General features: G+C 51.2%; 1 protein-coding gene across 3 annotated transcripts in view; it reads left to right on the top strand.

Moving 5' to 3' along the window:
• Positions 1 to 27,496, top strand: part of LOC142091846 (acid-sensing ion channel 2) — a 507,500-nt gene that overhangs the window by 463,750 nt on the left and 16,254 nt on the right. For all 3 annotated transcript variants that reach the window (XM_075171243.1, XM_075171242.1, XM_075171241.1), the window contains exon 3: positions 22,125 to 22,252. In XM_075171243.1, the coding sequence (XP_075027344.1) occupies positions 22,125 to 22,252 (128 nt within the window). The remainder of the gene's footprint in view (positions 1 to 22,124; positions 22,253 to 27,496) is intronic.

The following is a 27,496-nucleotide window of genomic DNA, read 5'->3' as shown; positions in this document are numbered from 1 at the left end:
GTGCACGGCTTTGGGTAGGTTGTATTTTAGAGAAGGTGTCTCTCTGGTGGCTTTTTTTGGGCAAAGAATAGGTTGTCAGGGATCTACTGCCTGCTTTGGGTTTTGGGATCTGTAGTGGAGCATCTCCAGGACCTGCCAGAGGTTTGGGATGCTCCAGGTATCAGTTCAAAGGGATTTGCAGCGCAAATCATCCACATTCACTCCTTGCAGCCAGCGCCACGGCGATGCTTTTGGCTCGAGACAGGGCTGCTCCTCCTCATCGCTCACAAAAGCCCTGATAACTTTTGGGATCCTGCAGCCGAGCCGCTGCGGAGAGGACTTGGAGGAGGCGGGATGACCCCGGGCAGGTGGGGGTGGCTGAAGACCAATGCTGCCAACCCTGAAAATTCATCTCGCAAAAGTTTACTGATGCGGGCACAAATTGAGAGCGTTTCCATGGGGTTTTTTTGATCCCCCCCCGCTGCCCTCTAGGATTTCATGCCAAGCAAACCAGATTTAAACAGCATCTCGGTGCTGCTGAGATGGGTCTGCGGAGCGTGGTTCCTGCTGCACTGCAGCATCTTATCGCAAGGAGTTTTACAGCAAGGGGGGACAGTTGATTTAGCTGAGGGGTCAGATGTCCTCCCCGCTTTTCCCAAAGCTTCCCCAGCCCCGGCGCTCCGTTCTCCAGCTGTGCAGCCTCTGTGCACGGCGCATTAATAACCCCAAACCCTGGAGCATTTGATTTGCCAGCTGTGGAGAGGCAGAAAGCGCTCGCTGTCATTTACGGCTGCATATTAATATGATTAGTGGCAGTTCTTCATAAATCCAGGCCTCCTTTTGCTTACAAAAGATCTGAATTCAAGCGGTGGAGGAGGCAGCCTGGGCTCCCCCAGGTCACGGCTGCAAACCCGCCGGGCTCCTGGTGTGCTCCGAGGGGCTGGTTTGGATTTACACCACGGGGAATCGTCTGCAGGCTTTGAGCCACTGATTTTAACCGCAGAGTTTGGGAAAAAGGAAACAAGGGGCTGGTTGGTGCATCTGCTTCATTCACAGCTTGTGAAGTTCGAAGTGGAATAATTATAATTAACATAAAACTCATCTGTAAATACAAAATAAGTAGGAAATGACCTGGGAATGGAAGAAGTGATGGGTAGCAGCAGGGACACGCCATGGTAGGGTGGTGGGCAACGGCAGGGATTGGTGATGGCTTGCGTGGGGATATCCCGTACAGGTGTTCGTGCAAAACCCTGAGCAAGTTTTAAAACGGGAAACCGCTTCCTAAAAGTGTTAGTGCTGACTCCAGGGCTCCTCGGAGCTTTTGCAATTTCTTTTCCATTACGGGGGATGTTGCGAGCAGTTGCCTCCTGCAGACGTGGCTGCCTGCGGGCAGCTTTTTTGCAGATGAAACTCTTGTTTGCCTTGGAAGGGTTGGTTCTCAATTTCATTTATTAATTAAAATAAAAAAGGAAAGGGGGAAAAAAAAAAAACAAAAAGAAGACAGGCAGGGCAAGGTGTGTGTAAGAGTAACTTGCCTTCTCCAGCACTTTCCAGCCCAGAGCATTTTCACCAGCGGGTTAACAAACCGTGTGTGTGCGGGTGACAGCGCGGGCGGATGGAATGCTGCTCCCTCTGGAAGGAGGAAAGACCAAAAAGGCTTTTATTATTCACAATAAGAATACGTGATGGTTTAAGATGGAGAAAATGATACTGAATTTATCTGGAAACTGCAGCGGGGACTTGGGGAGCCCGGAGGGGATGGCTTTGCTTGGCATTTAACCGGGACGCTTGGGTTAATGCCCTCTGTTATTACAAAATTCAGAGATCCTGAATTAACAACTTTCCCTCCTGATGAGCTTCAGCTAATCTTTTCTTAAGGAATGCCGGATAAGACACACCGGCATCTTCGCTGAAGCTTTATTTGTGGTCTTTAGGGGATGTGGCAGTGCGCTACCTGGCCCTCAGTTGTGCGTGGGGCTTTGCGAGCTGTTGGCTCCTGGCCGTTTGCAATGCACGGATTTGGTAACGTCGTGTGGTGGTGGACATCCCTCCTCGGCTCCTCTCCCACCCAACACCTTGGCTCCCAGCAAGCCAAAGCAGAGCAATGAATTTTGGCTGGCATCAGATTTCAATTTTTGCAAGAGCATGGAGCCCCAGAAAGGCACAAAATGGAAATCTGAGTAAGTCAAGGAGCTACAAGCCTCCCCCATCACCAAGGACGAGCCTCGTGTGTCGGCTGTTTATGAAACCGCGAGGTTGCCTGGTGGTGATGGCTGTGTTCAGAGCCCTGCACAGGCACCTCCGTGCCAGAAATACTTTAGATTACACTCTGCAGTGAGAGCCCGTAAAAGCGATGAAGAAGATTGAGCTAGGATAGTAATTTGTTGCGTGACATCAAACTCATCCTTAGAGAGTCAAATTATCCTCGCTGCTTATGTCCCTTTCTGCAAAATGAAGTAGAGCTTTCTGTGCATAAATCTCCTCTTGCTTAAATATAAGCTACTATGTGCTACCACAAAATGACTTCTGCTGAACCACAGTCAGTGCTGCAAAGGGAGAATCATAGAATCGTGGAATGGTTTGGGTTGGAAGGGACCTTTAAAGATCATCTGTCCAACCCCCTGCCACGGACAGGGACATCTTCAACCAGATCAGGTTGCTCAGAGCCCCGTCCAACCTGACCTTGAATGTCTCCAGGGATGGGGCATCTACCACCTCTCTGGGCAACCTGTGCCAGTGTCTCACCACTCTCATCACAAAAGATTTCTTCCTTATATCTAGTCTAAATCTACCCTCTTTTAGTTTAAAACCATTCCCCCTTGTCCTGTCAAATGCTGCTTTATTTGAGACGATGCGAAGGTTTGGCATTACCAGGCAGCAATAATTAACCAAGGCAATAGAAAAACACCAAGCCCCAATGACGCAGGGTTGATTCATCCTTCTGAAGACTTGAACGTCCAAAGAGATAAATGGGACCTATAAAGCAGCGGTGGCCTTGAGCATAAACAACACTGAGGGGTTCAGGCCAGAAGAACTTGTTGCTTTTTTGCAACAGGAAACTCTGATCTCGCATCAACTCATCAAAGGCAGCTTGACCTTTAGGAGAATGGTTGGTGTCACCTGAAGGGAGGCGTAAAATGTGCTGCATCTTGGACCTTTTCCTAATGAGAGCAGGAATTCATTCAATTAGTCAGGTTTCCCGGGGAGAAAAGGTCAACGTTATTCCACCAGCCCCCTGACAACCAGAGCATCCACAAAATTAGGCTGCTGCTAAAAATTAATTATGTTTGCCTGAGCACACTCATCAATAGCGCCGGAGTGAAGAGAGGCAGCTCAAAGGTTACTCGGGTTTTTGTGTCTGGACTGTGTCATTAAGATTGTCACATAACCGATATACTCCCGTTTGTGGTGAATTGCTCTCCGGGGCCTCTCGATGTTATTGTGGAGCTGGAGAGAGCCAACGCAGTTGTTGAAAAAGCTCTTTTTTCTCTTTTGCGATGTAGCAGGTACTGCTGTTTCCATGCGCCCAGGAAATTGTCAGGGGCTGAGCCAGGCTCGGATCGCCCCAAGGTTTGATGTTGGCCATCCAACGCATCTTGTGGAATGAAAGGACCTGGTAGGGGGAGAGATTTCAACTTGGTATTAGAATCAGATGGTTGTTTGGTTTTAATAAATAGGGGGAAATGCTCACTTGTAGCCAGTCTTTAAGCTGTTGGATTTCTGAGCCCAAAACATGTGCTTTTTTTAGCCATCAAGAAGAACATCTCAACAGCTTTGGCAGCTGGTAAGCGAACACGAGCCTGAAACCTGTGGGCTTTTTGCAATGGATTTCCTCACCGGGCAGCGCAGGCGAGTCAGTAGCATCCCCGTGTTTCGTCCATCAACCCCTCTGGTCCCCAGGATGAGCTTGATGCTGAGGTCCTGGCCCGTGCGCTTGTCTAAGGAGCGCGTTTCAGCCCATCCTAGTGCAATCAGCACATCATGCAACATCCTCTAGGTCCAATTTGTGCCGGTTTGGCAGTTAGACACCCAGAATTAAAAAAAAAAAAAGGAAATAAAATCACAGCGCTTGCCTGCTGCAGGTATCTCATCTCCTCCTTTCCCAGCACCCAGTCCCCTATACAGACACGTACGTGCAGAGCAGGGAAGACGTGGCTGGGAAAGCTGCTCCTATTCCTGTGGTCCCGCTTGAGCTACTGTGACAGCAAGGCTTTATCCTCTGTAGGACTGGTATTAGCAGGCACAGTCAGACGTCCCCAGTCACGTAATGTTGTTAAACCGAAGGCTGTAAATACGTATCAATGACTGTCGTGATTTAACCCGGCTTAATGAGAAAATCTTTTAAGGGATGTAGATGCTTCAAAAGCTTTTCTTAAAAAAAGAAAAAAGCCCCGAAGTCAGGAAATGTTCATTTAAGGCAAAACTAAAGGAACAAAAACTAGAAGCTGGCTTTGGGAAATCTGGTAAAGCAGAGATAAGGCACCTAAAATCAACAGTTACACGTTACACAGCAATGCCATGCAGCATTAAAATTAAATATGCATTTCATGCTGCAGCTTTCATTTGAGTCCTCGAGGCTGGTGTGTAGAGTTAAGTGTCCGTAGCTGAAATGTGAGTGCTCAAAACAGCGAGAATTGTGGGGTAGTAAGGAGACATGAGAAGGAGCCTGGCATGGCCAACGTTGGGGCCAACGGCCGGTGCCTGGGTGGCTCGCACCGAGGTGATGAGGTTTGGGGGCTGCTGTCTGCAGCCTCAGCCTTTGCTGGCCCAGGAGCTGCAAAGGTGCCTGCAAACATCTGATTTTTATTGCTGTTTTTTCTGAGCGCTGGGTGTTGAGGTATGGGTGACTCCGGTGAGGTTTTGGGATGCTCTCTGCATGCACCGGTTTTACGTGAGGATGATCCAGGTCATTCCCCCCCTGTCTGGTCTTGACCCTTCCCCGAGTGTCTTCGTTTCCCTCCTGGAAGACGAAGAGCTCAGCACATACTAATCAATCTCGTGGAGGTACCAGGAGGTTTTATGGCTAGAAAGCGCTTTGAAGATAAAAGCCTTTTGCAAGTGCTAATTAAATTTAATTGTATTAATCTCTTTGGTGCAGGGATCATCATTTTGCTCTGACTTTGTCCAGCCTGTAGCGACATGGGCTCTGATATTTGAGGCCTCCCAAGTGCTTCCTAAGGCGAATTGCTGTAGTCCCCGGGCGGTGTGAAGCTGTGCTGAGGGTGAGGGTGGAAGGGTTTTCCCCTCCCGTAGATGCTCTGGAAGCGTTTCACTTGCACTGAGCAACGTGAGTAGAGCCCGACAGTCTTCTCTTAAAAACATCATTGCTTTGGCCAGGTCTGAAGGAGCAAATAATCTGCTTTTCCTGAGATATGGAGCAAATAAAATATGTCTTTCCTGAGATAATGCAGGACTTTGTGAAAGAAATCGAGGCGCCCCAATGCCCACGCACCACGTAGGAGTGCTCCGGGAGGGTTTCCTGCAACTCTTGGTGGCCGCTCCTTACCTCATCTCATTTCATCATCAGGCAGCATCACCAAATTTTCATTGTCCTTTCAGTTACGGCTCTCTCCTTGCTTGTTTACAAGAGAAAATGGCCAGCGGTCCATGTTGGGCATCTCTGTCGAAGAGCACAGCTGTCTGGTTGTACCGTGTCGCGTTGCAGTCATGCAAAGAGCTCAGAGGAATCAGAGATGGCAAAGAGCATCTAGAGCATGCCTCTGGATGGCTGGAGAGCAGGTGAAGATTATCTCAGCAGAACAGAAGAGCAGAGGGGGGAAAAAAAAGAATTGTGATTAATTATTCGGCTTTTATGGAGGTTAAAAGGAAGGCAGGAAAGAGTCAAAGCTCCTCTCTCATCAGCCTGTGAGCAGTGCATTTCTGCCGCTGTATTTACTGGAGCCGTGACGGTTGGATGTGTGGAGGAAAGATGAAAAGGGAGGAAGAGTTGCAGAGTCTGTATCGGCTCTGCTGTGTCTGTGCTGCTGGAGCTCCAGCCGTTGCAATGATACGGTGGTGGCACTTGCTGCCTTGTGAGGTCTTCTGCTGCGCAGACTTAGCCACAGCAGTGCTGGCCTTTCTTGAGGTGGTTGAAATGGGGAAGGAGTTGACACTGTCTGGTTTAGAGGGGACAAAGGGGAGACGCTGGTAAGTCTTCAGGTATGGGAAAGTCTAAGCTGGAGAGAAAGGGAAGGACAAGCCGTGGTGGGTAGGTGAAGGATGAGTGGACTTAGGTGGTAGGTAGGATACTGGGTGAAGCCCTGGAAAGATGTCTTCTCCTCCTGTTGTCCCTTGTGCCTATAATGGAATGAGGGCAACCCATCTTCACTGGAGGCTTTAGGGACAGGTTAGATGACGGTCCATCAGAGGAGGCTGGGACTGCCGTGATGCAGCCCTGGGGCAGGAGGTTGGGTCTGATGGTCTCACCAGGGCTCTTCCAGCTCCGGCTGTCAAGACAGGTCACCTGGTGCCCATGGGGACCCTGGCAGGAGCTGGCCCTGCCTGCCCTGCAGGGCGATGTGTGGGTGATGTTACTAGTGACCTGTGCTGCTGCCACGTTGGCATCTTTCTTCGGCTTCTTCAGGACACGTTTCTAATGCTTTGATGGCTGCTCTCATTTTTTGGCAAGGTGAGGCGTGCCAGGTCATGACTGTTGACGGGGCTGGATGACTTTCCCGCTCAGTGACAGCAGAGTGAGATCACGAAGCCACATAGCAATAAAAACCGAGCTGTTTTAGAGCTGCGCGGTACGCAGAGGCACCGCTGTGGGGAAGAAAACCCAAGCATTTGGGGGCTGTCTAGGGTTGGTTTTGGCACGGTGCCACCACCGATGTATACTTCGCTACCAAACACCTTGTGAAACTGGGGAGCTTGAGAAAAAAGGACCGTGACTGTGTTTTGTTTATTAATTTTAATATTTTTGTTGTGGTTATTACTTCCACTGCTACTATTTAAGGAGAAGCTTATAAAGATTAAGAGAGGGAAATGCCATCTGCAGAGTTTGGCCAAGTGACAAATAATACTACATGATGCCGTTAACTCAGATGTTTTGGAGATTGTGAACAGCGGAGAAGGGAAGTGATTGCAAGTGCCTTCACTCCAATACAGCCGTACAAAAGGAAAAGGCTATTTTCTTCAAAAGGAAAAGTCTCTTTTCTTCCAATGGAAGGTCAGCGTGAAAAAAGCAAAATAGGCATCTTTGGAAGCGGGGATGTGAAAGAGGTTTCTGCCATTAAACAGTCCAGTATACAGCCCGAAATGTGCTGGGCAGCTGGAGGCAGAAGTCCTTCTCTTTATGGGGAAAGGCCAAAGATAGCAAAGGATTCATGCAGGAGCCTGGAGGAAAAGGGCTCTGAGCCAGCTCTGCTTTTCCTTGTGATCTGGTCACCTTCGGTCCAGGGCAAGAGACGATCAGCTCGCAGGGACGTTGGTTTTGAAGGCTCACTTTCAGGCAAGAAACCCTTTTTCCACCGGTCCTGAGCACCACGGAGCTGTGCACCAGGTGATGATGTTTTAGCCAGCCAACATCCTCCCCAAACTAATTTATTTTGCGACATTTCAGCACCTGCCACAAGGTCTGAATCCAGCCCAGGCTGCCGGTCCCAATGGGGGAGCAGAAGGTCCCCCCAGTTTGCTCCTCGATGATCCAGGCTGTTCCACTGGTGGCCTCTCTCCATCACTTCGCCAGCCTCTTCCTCCAAGCCATCCAGGTCGTGGAGGTTTGACTCCCATCTAATTCCAGGCTAGGGCTGAAGCAGCTCTGTGGTGTAGCCACAGCACGAGGAATGTCAGAGCCGATTCTGGGGGAAAAAATGGCAAAAAATCCTTTTTATTGCAGTGATGTCCTGATTGAGATGCATTTCTCACGCTCCGAGCTCTCATCCGAGCGTGTTCCCAAGGGAAAAATTGACACATTTTAATGTTACGCAGCAGTTTGTTATACTCCATCCCGGGAGCCAGGAACAATTTATCTTCCGTGTCTCATTGTAATGCCCTTCAGTGCAGATATTTATTTCTATAACGGTAGTAATGGCCTCATGGGGTTGTTTGTATAATGTTGCATGGGCTTCCATAAATATTTCAATAATAAAACCAATAATTAAGCATTATTGCTGGGATGCAAGTTAATATTGAACTCGTGAAAGCTGAAAACTCATAAAAGCAGGAACGCTTGCATCTCTGGCTGTTAGCTCCATCCCGCGCCGCTGCGGCCAAGGGAGCAGGGCCGGGCTTCGGACAGGAGTGGACCAAGGCTTTGGGGCTGGATTTGGTCATTTTGCTGCCCCAGGGCGGGATGTTGACACGCAGGAGCCTGTGTGAGCCCAGGGCTTGTTGCCGTAAGGGTGCTGAGTGGGTCCCATGGGTGCAAGGACCCTCTCGCTGTGCCTCGGCGTGGGGCAAGAATTGAGGTTTCCAGAGGCAAAATCTTTCCTTGGGGTTGGCGTTGGGGTGCGTGAAATGTAACGATGCAGGTCTCTGGGGCCGGGTGAGGGTGGGGAGATGCGGGAGGCAGCCGTTGTTTCCTCATAACCCCGATGGTATGTTCCCCCGCCCGCCGCCCCGATGGTTTTGCTTTCTGGATGCAAAAGCGGGTGCAGCCGTGCATGGTTGGATGGAGGATGGAGGACCTCAACCTTTCACCACGAGCCGTACAGCCTGGAAGTGAGCTGTGGGGCTGTCCGTGAGCCTTTGCAGCCAAAATTGCTTTGGGCTTTGAAAGGGCAACGTTTCTCCGTGAAGGACAGCTGATGGTAGCCTGGCCCCAGTGCCGCAGCGTGGTGTTTAAGCAATACGCTTTCTTCGCGGCTGCGTGTTGTTGGCTCCAGACCTTTTGATTTCCAGGTTAGACTTATTCACCATCAGCTTATCCTAGCTTGGATTTTTTTTTTTTAACAAATAATTTCCTGTCAGTGGAAACGCTGGGCTCCCTTCTGGTGTTTGCCTTTGATGTATTTATAGAGAGGGTTCATAGCCTTCGTCTCGCCAGACGATACACAACCCAAGCTGTGTTGGACTCCTCCCAGATGCCGGGTTCCCCGCTCCTCTTCCCATCCCGGCAGCTTTGGTGTGCTCCTTTCCCCGTCTCCGTCGACCAGGCTCCAGTGACCAGAACCATGACGATGTGTCAGATGAGGTTTCGCTACTGAGACTCCTGGAGTCCCCTGGCTTGCAGGCATCATTTCTTTCTGTGTGTTGGCACTTGAGAAGGTGGATTTGGGTGACCGAGCTCTGAAAGCTGGAGCGGAGCCATCCCACCCTCCGTCACCCATTGAAAAGAGGTTTCTCATCTAAACAAGTCAAGCAGCCCTCAAAGGGTGGGGTGGATAATCACCCATCCCTCCCCGTGGGCTGTGGAGGGACTCTGGTGACCACCTGAGACTTGATGGTCAACTCTGAGATGGCTAAAACACGAGGAGCCGAACGTTTCCCTCACTTTGTCTCTCTTGCAAAATCCCCCTCATCTCCCCAAAATCTCAGCAGGGTCCAGCTATGCCTTGTGCTCCATCCCGTCGCCGTATTTCACCTCTTGCCCGGTCTCGCGTGCTGCCGTTCTCTCCCTGCGCCTTGCGAAAACGCAGAAGCAACCTCCGGTATCAGCGACGCCGTTTTCTGCATAAATCTCCAGGTTAGCGCCGATGGAATTTTTTTTTTTTTTTTTTTTTCTTCCTTTTTTTCCGCCCTCCAGCAAAATTCATTGCAGCACTGCAGGCCGCGCTAGATGTAATTTTCACAGGTTATTTTTATCAGAGGAAAATATTAGACTGCCTGCTGCCATATGAGATCTGTCTGTGCCCCACCGGCCTTACCGTGGGCAGCGCACTACAACACAATGCAAATATTTTTATATATAGCATCCTCCATATGCGGTGTTGGGGGACGGCGGGAGGAGAGAGGGCTGGGGGGGGGGAACACCGGGGGCTTTTGGGGGGCAAAGGGAGGGAGGTGGAGATGCTGCGAGGAAGCAGTGATGCTTTGGGCTGAAGATGGGCCATATAGAGAGAGGGGAAAATCCTTTCCTGGTGCAAAAAGGGTTCGGTTTTGGTGTGCGGCTGATGGGAGTGGTGAAGGCATCTTAGAAGGTCTGCGGGTGGGAAACTGAGATTGGAGGAGCAGAAGGGACCCTGCTTCGGCCACCCGCTCTCCCCGCTTTGGTAACCCTAATCCTGAAAAATCGCTATAAAATAAGATATCAGAAATAAGCTAACAAATAGGCAGTATGAACTTCTCCACTCCCCTGGCCCGCAGACTTCTAGTTTTTCTTCTGTTAAGGTCTAAAATCCATTTGGCTGCTAGGGGTAAAAATTACTGGGTGGGGAGTTTTCTAAGGAAACATGGAGGAACTGAAACTTCCTGTGGAAATGTGTGGACAATCTCTCTAAAATATCCTGCATCCCAGTTGTTGAAGCATTGCTTTGGATGCAAGACCAGGACTTACACCCTTGTATCTCTGAGTTACAGCAGGGGGTTGGGGTTTCTTTTTATCTTTTTTTTTCCTTTTTTTTTTTCCCACCTCCAGAAAAGTCAGCTGGTGATTTCAGGTCTATCTTGGTCCTTACCGGACAACACTTGGAAATCTCCAACAAATGCACGAGCAGGAGAAGCATTTCCCTCACCGATGTAACTAAAAGACTTGGGGTTTTTTTTCCCACTCTGATAGACTAGCTCTTTCCGGGCATTTTATAATCATAAACCGCATCTGAGGCGCATCCTTTTCCATTCAAATAAGTGTTTACTTAGTTGCCGAGTTCACCAAAGTGCTTCGAAATTACATCATTCAAAACACTGACATTTATAGGCGATGCAAATTAAATAGACATAACCACAGCTGTCAGTGCAATTCAGGCAGGGCACGGAGTCAAGATTTCTCGAAATGGTGGAAACCTCTCTGCCCGCCGCCTGTCTTCAGATGTCCTTGTACCCGCAGTGATTTTATTTAATTGCACGCTAACTCCAAAGCTTTTCCCTCCAGCCCGGCTTTGCATTCAGAGAGAAATTGCTCTTCTCCGAAAGGATGCAGAAGCAAATGGGACCGGCTCTGGAGCTGGACTCTGGCAGCAAAGACCTCCTGCCCGTGGGGACTTCTGTGCTTCAGCCTCCAGCTCTGTGTCCTGGAAAGGGACCAGGAGAAAAGAAATAGTTGTAAGGGGTTATTACCCGCTGGAGTGGCTGCAGAATGAGAAAAGCAGGTGGGTGATGGGGAGGCACGAGCTTGGCTTGAGAGGGAACTCTTGTCCTTGCAGGATAAAGGTCCAGCAGGAGCAAATCCTGGTTATCTGCTGGTGGTGCTGGACTGGTGCGAGCTCTACAGCATCCTCCGGGCTGGAAAATTAAGCCTAGATCCTGCGGAGGAGCTGGATCTGATGGTCTGATGACCTGCATGGACCTTGCAGTCCCATGGAGGCTCTCACCGCAGGTCAGGGTGGTGACAGTGATGGATACCACTTGGGATGGTGACCCACCATCTTGGGGTGGTGACCCACCTCAGGCGTCTTCTTCTGTCCCACTTCGGGACTATTGTGCCTTCCTGTGGGACCCACATTCCTGGAGAGGTGTCGGGATGCAGGGGGGCTTCCTGGGGGCCAGCGATGCTCAGCGCTGGAAGATCTCCCTGGCACCTCTTTGGACCTCCAGGTTGAGAAACCACGTCCTGCTGACTCCTCTGCCAAGTGCATGGAGATGACATCTCCCTTTTGTCAATGCCAAAAGCTGGCTGGACCCCTGGGCTCAGCCTCCGAGGTGTCCCGGTCCCCTCCGTCCATCCGTCCGCCCCGAAAGGAGCAGCAGCAGAGCCAGGACCCAGCATCGGCCCTGGGAAATCTGCTTCCATCTGGCTCTGCTACCAGCCAAAATTAGCAGCAGCTCTTTCACCGTTTAATATTTCAAGATGTTCTGGGGGAAGCGGCGAAGCTCCTGGAGGGGGGGAGGGATGTGCGAGAACCGCTTCTGTGCCTTTAAAATGTGTCCTTTCTTATTTTTATTTATTTTTTTTTAATCATTTCTGTCCCTGCGGTGGCAGCAGCTTGCCAAAGCGAAAGCCGGCAGATGGGTGGCCCGGGGGGCCGGCACCCCCGGCTCTGGATGCGGGGAATATTTCTCCCCTCCGGAGGGAATATCTCCCTCTTCCTCGCTCCGTATTTCTGGCAGCAGCTCCCGGGGACGGAGGAGATACCGGGGTGGCTCCAACCACTCCCCTGATTTTTTGGCTACCCTCCCTGGGGCGGTCGCCCTTCCCTGCCACACGTGATTCCCAAAGGATGCTGAGGTGGGAAGGGAATTTATTTTCCTTCCCCACCAAGAAGCGATCGTATAAGGCATAAGGTTATGGAGGGACCCCTCCCTGCCCTGGCATGACCCCGCCAGTAAAGCAGGTTACGAGACACTTGTTTCCCCACTTTAATGATTAAAGCTTAAGCTTAATAGGAGAGAAGCAAGGAACTGAAATATTCATTTGCTGGCTCCTCGCTGTCCAGCAAAACCGCTTTAACAGCTTTGGGCTCGGCTTGCTGGAGACCTGCCGGTTTCTCCTGCCCCGTGTATTATGTAAGAAGCTTTTTAATAATATATGTTGAGACATATGGCCCCTCAGATTTAGTATGCAAATGCAATATGCTTAACTAAAAATAGCGGATATGCTTAATGTAGTTTGTTATAACACCTTCTGTTACTTGGTGAGTAATGAATCGCGGCTGCGCTTTACAGAGAGCTCGGAAGGGAGTGAGCAGGCAAAAACCTCTGCTCCGGGCTTGCCTTTTGTAGTGAAGGAGCTCGGTCGTGTCCCGTCTCCTGCCTCTTCCTCCTCAGCACCGTGACCGGATAATTAAGTAGAAGATACCCCAAGAAATGCTCAGTGGGGGATTAAGTAATGAATTGCTGATGGGGAAGCTTTGGGTCCCAGCTAGGTGTAGTTGTTGCCTTATATCCTGGAGCGTTGGCTTGTGTGGGGGGATTTATATCCCGTATATATTATCCCAGTTTACGCTGTAGAAATTGCAGGTTAAATCCCAGCGGTGCCAGGTGAAAGCATCGGCTCTGTGCCCTCATCCCTTGGGATTATACAGCAGAGGCTTCGCTGCTGCTTTTCCAGCCTTCGGGCCATGGGAAGAGAGAGAAGGATGCGAGGTCCATCTCCTGCCCTTCCCAAATCTCCCTTTCAGCCTCCCTCTTGCAGGCTCTGCAGGCAGAGAGTTCTCTTCCTCCTCTCCTTCCTCCTCTCCTTCCTCCTCCTCTCCTTCCTCTTCTCTTCTCTCCTTCCTCCTCCTCTCCTTCCTCTTCTCTCCTTTCTCCTCCTCTCCTTCCTCCTCCTCTCCTTCCTCCTCCTCTCCTTCCTCCTCCTCTCCTTCCTCTTCTCTTCTCTCCTTCCTCCTCCTCTCCTTCCTCCTCCTCTCCTTCCTCCTCCTCTCCTTCCTCCTCCTCTCCTTCCTCTTCTCTCCTTCCTCCTCCTCTCCTTCCTCTTCTCTCCTTCCTCCTCCTCTCCTTCCTCTTCTCTTCTCCTTGTGCAGATCCCTTCTTGCCGCTGTTTCTGGCCAAAGCAAAGAGAAACCAGAGGTGCCGTTCCGCGGTGACGGTCGGGTGACAGCAGTGCTCCCCTCCCTGCCCCTGGGAGCCGCCCTCCGTGCTCCCGTCGCAGCCCCGAGCGCCGGGCTGTCTGCACCTTTCACGTACAAGGAGATGAGGTTTTTCAAAGTATTCTTTCATTAAAAAAAAAGAAAAAGGGGAAAAAAAAAAAAAAAAAAACCAAAATCTCTGAAATACTCTGACTGTATCCCAAGAGATAAAGAGGAAGAATTGATTTACTTCTGTGGCTAATACTACCAGCTTGCCTTTAACACAAGCTGGTGGCCTTTCACACCGGTAGCTCTTTCAGGCGCGGGGCTTTTGGTTTTTTTTTTTCCCCAGAATAAATCTTTAACCTCGCACATGAAGTACCTCATGACTTGCTATAGTGGAGCTTGTCGCAAGGTGCTTCTATGCTGCTCTTCATCTGCTCTCCATCACCATCAAGGCCTCCAGTAGCCTTGAGATCGTCACTGGTGTGCTGGAGCCATGTCTACCTGGGTTGTCCAGCTCCTGGGCGATGTCTGGGGGGGAGGTCTCAGATCACTTCTGAGAGAGGAGGAGTTGGTCCACCAGGAAACGATCCTTTTCCCCCCGTTGCATCCCGACACTGATTATTCGAGAGGAGCAGGGGAACGTGAAGTCCCTGTTGCAGGTTGTCAGCAGCGCTTTGAAGCAGCAAGGTTTGATTTCAGAGCTGCGGGGAAGGGTTTGTAGAGGGAGAAGCTGCTTACCTTGGCTCTGAAAAGGGAACACCTGAATTTCCCGTTGGGGCTCAGTTGTGCTTATCGGATCCTATCGTAGCTGCTTGCGGAGATTAAGGAGTTGCCTTGGCTCAGTGAAGTTGCAGCACCTTGGACGTGACTATCCTGCTGGAGACATCTCCCTGGGGTGGGATGAATCACTCTGGAGCTGCCTGCCTCGCTCCTTCGATGACAGGAGAAGCCTGAAAATAGATTTAAGTGTCCAGAGCTGGGCACAGGGCTTGCTGGCAGCAGCCGTGAGTCCTCCAGCAGCGGCAGGGACCCCAGGGCTGTCACTGCAGCATCCACGAGACCCTGGCATGGACCATGAGTTCTCCAGGCAAGGAGATCACGCTGGAGAGCAAAGACAACGTTCCTTGGTGTGCTCAAAGGGTTACAGAGGGGAACGGCCCTGGAGGTGATGTTCTGCCTGTTGGGCTCCCAGCAGAAAGGGGACAAGGTTGAGGGACCTGTCCCTAAGAATGAAGGGCTGGGTGGTCTCCATCAGTCCTCTGTATGGGACTATAACCTGTAGACTGTAGGACTTTCCATCCTATCACCCCCACCCTAAATGCAATATCCTGGAAAGCAGTTAGTGAGGTTTTCCCTTCTACAACAGGGGCTCTTCTCCAGCTGCTTTGGCGACATTTTTGTCTTCTCCAGCATCAACTTATCCCCATTCCCTTGGGCCAGCGCTGGCTCTACCGCACGCTCAGGAGCAGCCGGACCCCTCCGAAGCTTGGCTGGATGGACAAGACCATGACAGACTCCCCACTCCCCTGGCCATCCTTGCACGGTGGCTTCTATACATTTAATTTGTCCCTCTTAAGTGCAGGTGAGCAGCCAGACTGGGATCACACACGCTCCGCACAGCCCCGCTGGAACTCTCGCTCCTGCCCCATCCCAGCGGGACACATGGTATTTTTCCCGGCAGCTGCCCGAGGCGATGGTAGACATCTCATTTTCATCCACGGGGAAATTCGGAGTCCCCGATTGCTCCCAAAACAGCAGCCAAAGCACAGCCCGCAATAGCAAAATGCACAGGACAAATTGCAAGCGACTGGTTTTTAGTGGGGAAAGTTGCGTCGACTCGGTCGCCTGTCAAACGGATGCTAGCAAACCTGCCCGCACGCTGTTGCGAATACTCTTATTTCAGCTTCAGTTAATCCTGTTACCAAGCAACTTTAAGTGAAGCAAAACACGATGCTTCCACAGAAATGAGAGCACCCACAGGGGAGCAAAACTGGTTTCACTGGCGTTAAACTGGTTTCTTTATAATTCCACATTTTTTTCGCGGTAGGCTTGCCGGTCCTGCTTTCCTATAGTTACGTTTCCATGGTGATTTAGGGGTTTTGGGTTTTTTTGATCTATAAATTTTGTCTAGGGAAAATGTGAATGTTACACATTTGTTGAAGATTTCTGCACAGGTGGAGTCCGGTTGAAGCGGCCATGGACTTCCCCAAGTCCGGGACCACAAGCCACGTCTGCTGGGTCGCTGTGGGACCCCACTGGTGTGATGAGCCCGACGTGCTCAGGAGGCGCTGAGCTGCGGGCACAGACCCCGGCGGGTAATCTGAGGACACGCAGCCGGGTCCCACGTGCTGCTGAGCTACGTGGGAGGGATGCGGGAGGGATTTAGGGTGTCGCTGGGTTGGTGGGAACGGGGACACGGCCATGCTGTTTTGCACACCCAGAGCAACTCGGGGTGCTCGGCCCCGGTGCCGGGGATGCCAACCCAGCCGGGGGCCGAGGCGGGAGGTGGAGGAACGCTTGCTCTGATGCGCGTCGTTTCCATGGTGATACTGAGCAAAGGATGCCGTAAAAACTAAAGATGAACCTCGACATCTCACAGCATCTTCTGGGCATGTCTGTGCTGCCACGGCAACCCCCCTGCTCCTGGGGAGCCTTCCTCCCCGAGGGAGACAAGAAACCATGGTCTCGACATATCCTTCACGGATGCAGTGGAGCCGGCACAGGGATCAACATCTGTGCTTCCTTCCAGATGTTGCACTTGGTGCTGCCCGTGTCCCTTAAGGACACTGTCCCCATGAGCTAGTCGCTGTTGAATTGCGCTTTGCAGAGGGTAGAAGACGCACGGGTGACTCTTCCAGCCCAATGAGTTAAGTAGCGACATTGCTCCCATTTTACAGATGGGGAAACTGAGGCAAAGGACAACAAGAGTCTGGGGAGAACCCAAACCTCCCAGCTCTGTCCATCTTTCTGCACAGTGCGTGATAAGGCTTATTACCCAAAATAAACCTTCAGGCCACCTTTTAATACAGTCACAACGTGAACCAGCTGAGAAAATACCATCTACTTTTCTCAGATTGAGCCATGTGGGATCTGGTTTTGGTTTTCTTCGGGCAGGAGTAGCTTCCGCAGAGCTGCCGGTGCCACTGGCGGAGCTGGCAGGTGATGGCTCCGGCTAGAAACGACCCACGACTCAGGCTGTATCTTCAATTCCCAATAAATTAGTGCCAAGCACAGCTTCAGATGTTAATTGCCACAGGGAAGTGAATCAGTTTGGACATAATAAGGCAGGGGGAGAAGGGTGGCTCCGAGTCTTTGGCAGCATTTCTTATTTTAATTGCAGCTTCTTGCATATTCACAGGGATGAACTTCGTAGCCCGCACCCGAGCGTACGGTCAGCTGGAGCTTTATTCAGATTTTTCGAGCGATGCTCTAAGCAGAAAGCCCCAGCGAAGTCATGGAAAGCCATCGCCAGAAATAGAAAGCTGTGCAATCCGCAACATAGAATGCTCTGCAGCCAGCTTGAAGCACATGCTGAATTAATCCCCAATTTAATTAACGCTACTCTAATCCTTCAGTGAAAAGAGCAGCTCAGGATTTGTTTGGAAACACTGTCCTGTGTACGGTAATATATATTAATGTGTGTAAAAACGCAATCATCAAGGAGTGTTTGCTCTATTGCCAACCTGGGATGCACGAAGAAATGAATTTACAGGCGCTGTCCTCTGAAAAGTGGGACTGGAGATTGATCGGAGGTCTGTGGTTGGGCTTCCCAACGTCACAAAGTTAGTTTAAAAACCCTAAGGTACGAACCAAACCCCAAGTCACTGGAATTTCTTTTTAAAGTTTCCCTGGCATCTGAGCCAATCAAAGGGTTTTCAGGGTTATTTTTCACCCCGTTGATGGGTAATTACAAGAAACAGGCTTAACGGAGTAGCAGCGACAGCCCGGACCGGCGCTCAGCCCCGTGCCTCCAGGAGACACCGCTAGAAGAAGCCATCAAAATGATGCTAAAACTGCAAAAACTGGCGAAACCATGGCCGGGATGCGTCTCTGTGGATGTTCACACCCCTGGTTGCACCTCTCCAGTCTCAGGGTGACAGACAGGGTTTGCCACAGAGTCTTTTTGGGTTTGCTCTGCCCAGGGACATTCATTTTAGCAAGCTAAATGCACCCAAAACCAGACGGTTTTGTGCCTCTGGGTCCCACGAGACCTTCCTTTTCCTGACACTTGCAGCAAATACTTAACCCACGCTAATGCTTCTCAGCCCCAGCGTGGAGCTTGGAATCGTTTAAGATGCAGCTAATGAGGATTGGTCCAGGCATATTCCATCAAAGGGTTTTGTAGCTGGGCTTTTAATTTTTCTCTCTTAGCGGAAAACAGCTATTTTGTAGAAAATGGATTTTTAGGAGAAGTGACAGTTTTTCAAAGCCAGTTTCATGTTTATAGTTTCATCCTTGCATGTGTTTCTTGCAGGAAAAACAAGGAATGCTGCCTGGCTTTTGGCAGCTTTTCTAAAAAAATGCTGTTTATGTTGCTCTTCTTGTTATTATCGATGATGAAAATTAATAACTGTGTGTTTTAAAACCAAAGGTTCTTCTGTGGCATAGAAAATGCCTTCCCCTCCCTGTCTGGCTACATGCCAGAATTTTCTATTTAAAATTACAAACCCTGTTGCTTTTAAGTCTCTCATGGATACTTGCAGGCTATATCTTATTTGCTTGACACGGACATACAGGGCTTTATCCACAGAAGGGGCACAGCACCCAACCGTGGGAAATACGTGGAATTAAGTCAGAGCTGAACAGACCCGGGGCGGGTACAGAAACGGGCAGAATAATTTTGGATGGAAAATGTTTCGACAAAACAGTTCCCGTTGCCCGACAAGTTAGACTAAATAGAAGCTTTCTCCTCCAACTTGTCAGGTAATTACTGCAGGAAGCATATGGTATCTCCTCTGAAGTGTTGGAAGGGGATCAACACCAGGCAAAGAGATGGAGCCGGGTGGGATCAGTAGGAGTGGGCGTCACGGGGGGATAACAGAATCGGATTGAAATTGGAGGCGTTGGTGGGTGTTCGGGAGAGGGTTTGAACCCGTTCTGGTGTGTGTTGGCCCATGGGGTTTGGGCACCTGGGTGCTGAATTGGCTGCGGAGCCCAGGGCCGTTGCGGTGCTGTTGAGCAGTGTCCTCCTGGTTTCGGCTGGGATAGAGTTAAATTTCTTCCTAGTGCTGTGTTTTGGATTTAGCGTGAGAAGAATGTTGAGAACACACTGATGGTTTGAGTTGTTGCTAAGTACCCTGCTAGTCAAGGACTTTTCAGCTTTCCGTGCTCTGCCAAGTGCAAAAGAAGCTGGGAGGGAGCATAGCTGGGACAGCTGGCCCAGCTGGCCAATGGGGTATTCTATACCGTGTGACGTCATGCTCAGTATATAAATAAGAGCTGTGGTCCAGAAAGTAGCGATCGCTGTTTGGGCATTGCTCGACGAGTGGTGAGCAATTGCATTGTGCATCACTTATTTTGTGTATTATATCATCATTATTATTATTATTATGATTATCATCATCATTTCCCTTCCTTTTCTGTTGTCTTAAACTGTCTTTATCTCAATCCACAAATTTTACTTCCCCCCCCCCCCCCCCCCCCCCCCCCCCGATTCTCTCCCCCATCCCGCTGCGGGGCAGGGGGGGAGTGAGCGAGCGGCTGTGTGGTGTTTGGCTGCCTGCCGGGTTAAACCATAACAAGGAGCGATGAGATTGGATGGGGACGCTCTGCATTGCCAGAGGTTTTGGGGAAAGCTGGCTTCACCCTCAGTGCCGGGGTGTTTTGGAGGGTCAGCGCTGGGGAGGTGTTGGCAGGGAGGAGACCCTCAAATGGGACCCCCGTGGGTGGGCAGATGCAGGGCTTGAGCAGAGAGCGAGAGAGCTTGGAGATGTCGACATCCATCTGACATCTCTTGGAGGGAGAGGAGCCCGATTATGGCCGAGGAAGGCAAAGGCAAGGCAGGTTTTTGTCATGGTGGGTCCCAGTAACAGGGTTGCGTTCCTCACCATAACCCCCATCACGGGAGGGTGGTGGGGAGTGATTCAGGTCACGGTTGTTGGGTCTTGAGCAGAAATGGAGGCCAAAAGCAAGGGTGGTCAATGCCAGTCTTGTTCCAGGAGGCTTCAGCATAGGGAAAAGCCAAAATAAACTCCCACCCGTCTGTGCCGGTGTCCCATAGAGAAGATGCACATCTCGGATGCACCCATGCTCCGCATCCACCGCATGCCACCCCATGCAATTAGCAATGCTGCATGCCCTAAAGCATGACGTTATTTAGATACCAAGAGCACTTTCGTCACAAGGAGGCAAAAATACATAATCACCTTGCGTGGAGCGTCACAGAGCTAATGCACAGGCAGGCAGATTAGCGCGGGCACCGGAGGCGTCGGTCGATGGGAGTGTGTGTTCAAGAGCGAGCCTTGCAGATCGATACGTCTCTGACTGGTTAAAAGTCCAACTCCAACTGGTTGGAGCTAAGCCCAGAGCAAGTGTGTGGAGAGCTCCCCCCCCTGCAAATTTCGCAGGGGTATGCAAGGCCTGGGGACGTAACTGTTTTAATAAATCCTATTTATCTCCAAGTAGTTTTCCTGTGCCTTAGATAGAAAAGCTGGGCTTTAAAAGGTTAAATATTAATAGCCTGCTCCAGCGGCTCGGTCTGCAAAGGCTGCTGAGATAAAATGCTTGAGATGTGGAGGTGCTGCTGGTGGACACGTCACTGCGGGCGCGGAGCATGAAGTTTCAGGTGGCCGACACGGAAAGCAGCCTCGCGGTCAGAGCGGGGCTTTTTAAGTGGTGTTTGTTCCCAAAAGCTGAATTAAATGGGTGGTTGGGTTTGCGGTTGGCGGGGAGGGTTTGTTTGCGCAGTTGGGGGATGAAGGTGACAGCAGCATGGCTGACTGGGGGTCTCTGGAGGTCTCTGGTTCAACCTTCTTGGACCAACACTTGGTCGGTTTGGCCGTGACGGAGTGGTGAAGCCTGGGAGGATGGTCAGCTGTAAAGGAGGTAGATCTGAGCACTGCGGATGCTCTCGTTTAGCCTGACGAATCCATGCGTAACCCATTCCCACCCGTGCAGTCTCTGGCTTCGTTTGCCTTGGGAGCTACTGGGTTCAAGAAAGTCCTCTCGGGAGAGGAAGGCTGATCCCTTCGCTGCCCGATTCAGTCAGCAGAGTTGCATCCTCTTAAGCGCTGGGTTCCTGAGATCTGTAAACCTCATGTCAGCCGGTATCAGCTTGTTCTTCCCTGGTCCTTCTCTGCCCGTATCACCCCATGGTCTGGTGTCGCTGCTGTTGTCTTCTGCTGGGCAGCCCCTGGCGTAACAGCTCTGCGGCTGTGATTCCTTGGTGCTGAGTTTCCAATGCTTCGGATTGAATACAACGCTGTTAAAAATTGAAACGCATCATAAAATAGTAGAAAAATACCAAGGAATAGTAAGCAAAGAAAATAAAGGGTGACTCGTTTTTAAACAGAAGCTCTTTAGATGTAGAGGTGGCATTGCTGGCCGCGGGCATGGATTCGTATTAGTGGGTAACTCAGTTTTTAGGCCAAATTATGCACAGTTAACGACTTCCTTTGCAAATCAGCCCCCCACCCCTTAGTCCCATACGCTGCCTCTGGTTTGTTGGGATGTGAGATCAGCAGCAATGCTGAAGAGGGAGAGGTTACGCGCCCCAGCTGCGTGAAGATGCCTGTGTGATAGAGGAACCCAAAGAGCTCAGATACCACACTCGGGTCTGATTTGCATCCCAATAATTCTGCTTCAGAAAGTCTCTTCTGAGTTGGTTTTAGCTTCTAGGGGAAGAGGGGGACTGACCTCGAGTCACTTGGTGTTCAGCACAGATTTGGGATGTGGAAACCTCGCGTCACCCATAACTCGGTGATGTGTCTGAGCCCGTGCGCTGCAAAATACCTTTGTCCGGCTTGGAGCAACTTCAGCTGCCAAAAACATGAGCTCCTTTGAATTTAACACACTTGTTTTGTTATTTAATCACCTCAAGTGGCCTCAGGCTGCGTCAGGGCAGCGGACGTGGGGTGCACCCATGCTTTCGGCATTGGAGACCTTACGGATAGTAGAAACGTCTCTGTTTGGGGGAAGGAGGAGTTTATTTATTTTAGTAATATGGGAATGCCTTTAAAATTCTGTAATGAAATATCAGCTAGAAAGTAGGTGTCACCTCCTCTTTTCTGTAGCGTGGAAGTACGGGCCAAGCTGGAGAAGTCATCCATCTCTGCCTGCCAGGGAGGTGAGCCCTTGGGATAAGCAGCAGTGTAAGGACCAGGAGCCTCCAGATGCCCTTGGTCCCGACGGGCAGCAGTGGTGATTTGGGCTGAAGCCTGTTTGTGCTCTGCTCACGGCAAACGCTGCTGCTGGCCTTCCTTCCTTGATGCCCAGAAGTCTGATCGTGCAGGTGGAGCACTCCCGACTGCTCATCTCCTGCTTTGGAGCAGCAGAGATTGACCAGATAGACTCTTCCACAGAGGGACAAACATGCCCACGCCAGTGGACACCATCCCACCCACTACAGCCCACTAACCTCCCCCCTTCTTCTTCCAGAGGAGACGACGTTCGAGGCTGGAGTCAAAGTCCAGATCCACAGCCAGTCTGAGCCGCCTTTCGTCCAGGAGCTGGGGTTCGGGGTGGCCCCTGGATTCCAGACCTTTGTGGCCACCCAAGAGCAAAGGGTAAGTCCTAAATTTCATTTACACCCCAAGATCCCTCCAGTGGGTCCATATGAGACGTTGCCCCTTGAGAGGCACCTTCATCGTGAACAGCTATTTTTATGCCTTGCTTCAAATTGGTTGGGATGAGGGCAGCTTTTTCAGCGTCGCTTCCCTTGCGTTGCCCACAGTCCTTGTAATTTTGGCCGCAGAAGGAACTTTATCCCTGGTAGTTTCCCTGCCTTGCTCTTCCATGGTTATGGTTCAGCTGTCGGGTACCTTCCGACCCGCCGAGGAAGGATGCTCTTTGCCAAAAGGCTCTCACACTCCAAGGATATAAAAAGAGACAAGAGGAGAGTGTTTCATTATGTAGATCAGCGTGAATCTTTTCAGGTAACACAGAAATAGTCATGGTATTCATTATAACCTGTGGTGGGACGCTCATGGCTCGGGATGCATCACCCTCCCTGACGGTGGCACATCATCACGGGGCAGATGGATGCGATGTGACGTAGCGTCATTAGACCCAAATCCTGATGAGGCATTCGGAAAGCTGGCCAGCAGAATAATTTTTTCCCCCAGCTTGGCCCCGGTGCTTTCATTCCTAGCCCTCCTGCTTCATTGCCTCTCTCATTTTCCTCCCTGCTCTTACATCCACCCTCAAATGAGACATAAATCAAGTTGAGGAAGGCGAACACGAGCTGTTGGAGGCTTTGCTCTGATTAAACCTCCGTGGAGATCAGAGCCGCAGTCATTACACTTCAGCTCAGAGCAACGCAAGGAATTCACCACCAAATATATATATATATATAAAATATATATATAAAACCAAGCGTTAAGGCATCTCTCCATGGCCACCAGGTACCAAAAATACACCTGAAGATGCTGCATCTCAGCGAGCCTGGATGCAGATCTTCTCTCCTTCGTTACGGCGCGCTTACGTGTAATCATCCAGGAGATAACGAACGGCGTGGGTTCCCGGTGGGCGAGCGCCGGGTGGAAACTTCTCAATTAAAGCAGAGAAATGTTTTGCTGTTGTCGGTTCGTATCTTGTGGGAAGTCCGGTAGGCTGGAGAAAATGAGCAGCTTTATTAGCGCGCAGGGCTCTCGTTTGGAGGGTAACACCTTAGTAACAGCAAAGGGAAAGGGCTTCTCAGGGGCTGAGGCAGCAGCTGCTGAAGTCCGAAGCAGAAATGGGCTTGGAAACCCATCGCGGGTATTTTTCACGCCCGTTCCCTTGGCACAAGCCCTTCCACGTGTCCCCAGGGTCCTCACCTCGCTCCACAGCTGCTTTCTGCCGGCCCAGGGGACCCAGCAGCGGTCGGCATTGCTTACGTGGGGCGTGCTGCGAGGGAGAGAATCTGGAAGGATGGAAAAGTGCTTAATTGCTGTTGGCAGCTAATTACTGGGCATTGAATGCCTTACCCATCCCCTCTCCCGGGGGCGTCTCCTGGAGAAGCCTGGGGGTCTCCGCACAGCGCGGCGGCAGCGCTGGGCTCAGCCCTGTGCCCGTAGCTGCCGTTGGCAGAGGCGGTGCAGAGCGGTGGGGTCTGGCTACGGCCCTGGGCTTAGGGCCAGCGGCTGGTTGTCCCCAACGGCTGCACGCGGGGGCCCTTCCCGGGCCAGCAGCTGGCAGGCGGCTCGCAGATGCTGGGTTACCCCAGGGGGGACAAGGGACTTGCCGAAGGTCATGGAGGAAGTCAGTGTCGGAGCAGGGGGTCCCGTGTCAGACTAGATATAAGGAAGACATTTTTTAGGATGAGGGTGGTGAGATGCTGGCAGAGGTTGCCCAGAGAGGTGGTAGATGCCCTGGGAACATTCAAGGTCAGGTTGGACAGGGCTCTGAGCAACCTGATCTGGTTGAAGATGTCCCTGCCCGTGGCAGGGGGGTTGGACAGATGACCTTTAAAGGTCCCGTCCAACCTTCTATGATTCTATGTCGGAGCAGAAGGTCCCATGTTGGGGTCTTGCATTTCCATCCCCAGCATGCACACGGCTTCGAGCAAAGCCCTCTCCTCTTTTCTCAGCAGCGAAGAGCGGGATTTTTGTTTAGCAAATTGTCAGCTGTGAAAAATACCTCCGGCGGAATCAGCACCCCCTTAGCGAGACCGCGTTAGCTCTGGAGAAAAGCTAACGGCGGAGATGCCGAGGCTGGCGATCGAGAAGCCGTTTACGTGGCACTTCGCATGCCCCGTTAGCAGGCGGGCAGCGCCGGGCAGGGTATGGTGTTGCGCGGTGCAGCCGCCTGCTGCTGAAGGAGTTTGGCAACACCTCCTGGAATCGAACTCGCCTGGCAGCGCGAGCGGTAATTGGAAAGATTTGTCTTCCTTAAACATCCCGGCTTCAGTAAGATTTGGGAGCGTGGCTGGGAGCTGGAGCCTGCAGCGAGGATCTCAAGGACTTTGTTTTAAGATAGAAAGAGCGTCAATGCTGGAGACTTTTAAGACAGCTGCTGTAAATCTTCCCCATCCCATTGCCAGCATTAACTATTTCATTATCTCTATTAAAAAATTAGATTTCCTATCAGGAAGACAGCCAGCTGAGAGAGAGGGGAAAAACCCGTCCCTCCCCACGTCCCTCCTTCCAGGCAGGGAAGATGTAGAAGATGACAAGAAAAGCAGATCGGGGGGGACTCTTAGCTCGAGTGTGTCCCCCCTTCTGCAGGTTTTGCCAGAGCTTTGGTGCTGGGAGAGGGAAGGGCACGTTTCTGCTCGGGGCCAGGGGTTCTGTAACTGGTTTAAAATGCTGCGACACCTTTACCGAGGAGACCCGGGGGGCTCTTCAAGCCGCCTGCGTGGAGCAGCATTCAGCTCCCCGGGCTGCCCACCCCGATCCCTCCTTTCCATAAGGTCATTTTTTAACCCAATTACAACCATGACGGCATACACATGCTACTGCCTCCTCTAATCACCCTGCAGGGACCGGCCGGGCATCACCCACCTTCTCAAGCCCTGAACACACATCTTTTATTCAGACCCCTGATTTAGTCTTTTGGTTTTTTTCTACTAAATCTCTACATCTGGGGCGGGCACGTGCTGCTCCTTCAATAAGTCAGAGCAAAAGGTGGAAAAGCCCATGGACATCACCCGGAGGACTGAATCCGGCCAGTTATTTTCATCCTAAACCATGTGTTTTACACCATGAAACATAAATGAAACGATCCTCCAGCTGGAGAAGAATAGCAATAAAAGATAAAGAGAAGGTCGTTTCACATCTCCCAGCTCAGAGCAGCCTCTGTGTTAGTTATAAGCACTTCTCCCAGCGATAAAAAAAATAGGTGTGGAATCGGGCAGACTTGCCTTGGCGCGACGGTGGGAGCCGTGCATCGTCTTTGAGACGGGCTTTGGGGTGAAGGGGATTTATTCGTGGCTCGTGGCTTTATTTGTGGCTCTGTTACTATTCCCTGTGGCCATGCTCAAATCTATCCCTTCGTCCCCCCCCAGTCTGGAAATAAGAGTATTTACTGGGCTTTACTTACGGATTTCTTGCCTTTCCAGGTGTGCAGCCACTTAGCGCAAGCGAGGACTTGCGTCTTGGTGCCGGGGTGATAAATCCTGGATCTTTATACCGAGAGCTTTCCAAAAGCCTCTTGTCAAAAGCAAACTCTGGCTCCGTGATGGTGCGTGATCTCATTAAATCTCCCTTTAAAATTAGCTGTCAGTCTAAAAAAAGGAACAAAATCCGTTTTTCTCCTCCTTCTGCAGTGGCTGAGCCCTCTGATTCCTGCAGGGTGACACTTTTAAGATACATTTACTGGTTTTGGAACTGCATCGTTCATGCAGTAACGATGTCGTGCTGGTTTGCACTCGTAAGAGGGACGTTGCACGCATCTCGGTTGCGTGTGCTGAGTCAGCAAAAGCAAACCTGCAAAAGGCAATGCCAACAGGAGGTTTCCTCCATAAAACGTGGTTGTTGGGTTATGTAGGCCACGGTTCTTCGCTGCGGACTCGTGCCTAAAGGGAGATGCTTTCTGTCTGAAACCTCAGATGGAAGCGATCCCCTGAAGTTTAAGGGGAGCCGGGACCGAGCTCCCTAAAGCAGCCCGGGAGGTGGCGCAGCAGAAGGCAACACACGGTGGACGGTTGCAATTAGAACAAGGGTGTCTTGATGGAGGAGGGTGGGAAACATCCGCTCTGGGTGACTTTCCGTACACCACGGCAGTGGCTGTGTCTGAATGCAACGTGAAGGGAGCTAGAGCGGTTTACCTGGACGTGCGAGACCATAGCTGCTGTTTTCTAGGCTTTTCACATGGTTTTACGCGGGGAGAGCCGGCCCCGTTGTGCCTTGCAGCGAGAGATGCTCTGACCTCGCAGGGGTGCGGTTTCCATGGCAATTGATGAGTCTAATGAATGAGGTTTGTTTTCTCATGAATGGGCAAAACCCTGAGCTGCGCGGGAGCTGGCTCGGGGCACGGCGTGCCGTCACCCTCCCGACGGGTCCCAGGGGAGGGCAGGACCACCCCGAGTAGGGCAGTGCTCTTCAGCTCCCACTGCTCCTGGCTTTGGAGGGATCCACCTCAGTTTTTCCCGTTTCCTGGCTGGTTTGGGTGGGCCCGGGGCTATAACAAGCCTCTCCGGACCTTCTGCTGTGCATGGCCCTGGGGAGGCTGCAGTATCCCCCCATCCCCCTGCACTGGACCATGGCACCAAGGCATGGGCGGACACACTGGAAATTCTATTTCGAAGGGCTGATCCCCTGGAGAAAGACGAATTCCTCCTGGATTTTGCTCCTTTTAATCCCCTTTTTCCAGGGTTTTACAGCATCGTTGCCGCATCTCGGCAGCATCACCCGAGCCTCTCCCATAACGGATGGGATCAGATAATGTTACTTCCCCAGCTCGGCTGCTCCCCGCTACGCCGTCGGCACGGCACGTTAGAGAAGATGAAAAGCGCACTAAAAATGGCAATTTCTGCCAACTTGGCAATAAAAATTTAAGAGGCTTCAATTAAGCAACAGGTTCAAAGATGGAGCAATATTGTTTAATAGGGCTCTAGTGTGCCTTGGAGACTCATCCCCTCGTAACGCTTGCATGGGACAGAGAGCATCAGCTACCACCAACCGCAGTATCAAGAAGTGTAATTACAGAGGCAGGAAAACGGGACTCGGGGTCTGCCAGCCATCGCTCTGAAGCCCCTATTTCCAAACAGGGTGTAGGCAGTAGCATTTGAAAATTGGGAGCAATTAAATAGCATTTCCCGTGTTTCCTAACCCTCGCTCAGAGCATCCTCTCCTACCTATGGTCTTACACCTCCTCCTGGAAAAACATTC

Source organism: Calonectris borealis, chromosome 22, assembly GCF_964195595.1.
Source record: "Calonectris borealis chromosome 22, bCalBor7.hap1.2, whole genome shotgun sequence".
NCBI lineage: Eukaryota > Metazoa > Chordata > Aves > Procellariiformes > Procellariidae > Calonectris > Calonectris borealis.
The sequence above is the reverse complement of the archived record's forward strand: the minus strand, read 5'-3'. Positions and strand labels throughout refer to the sequence as shown.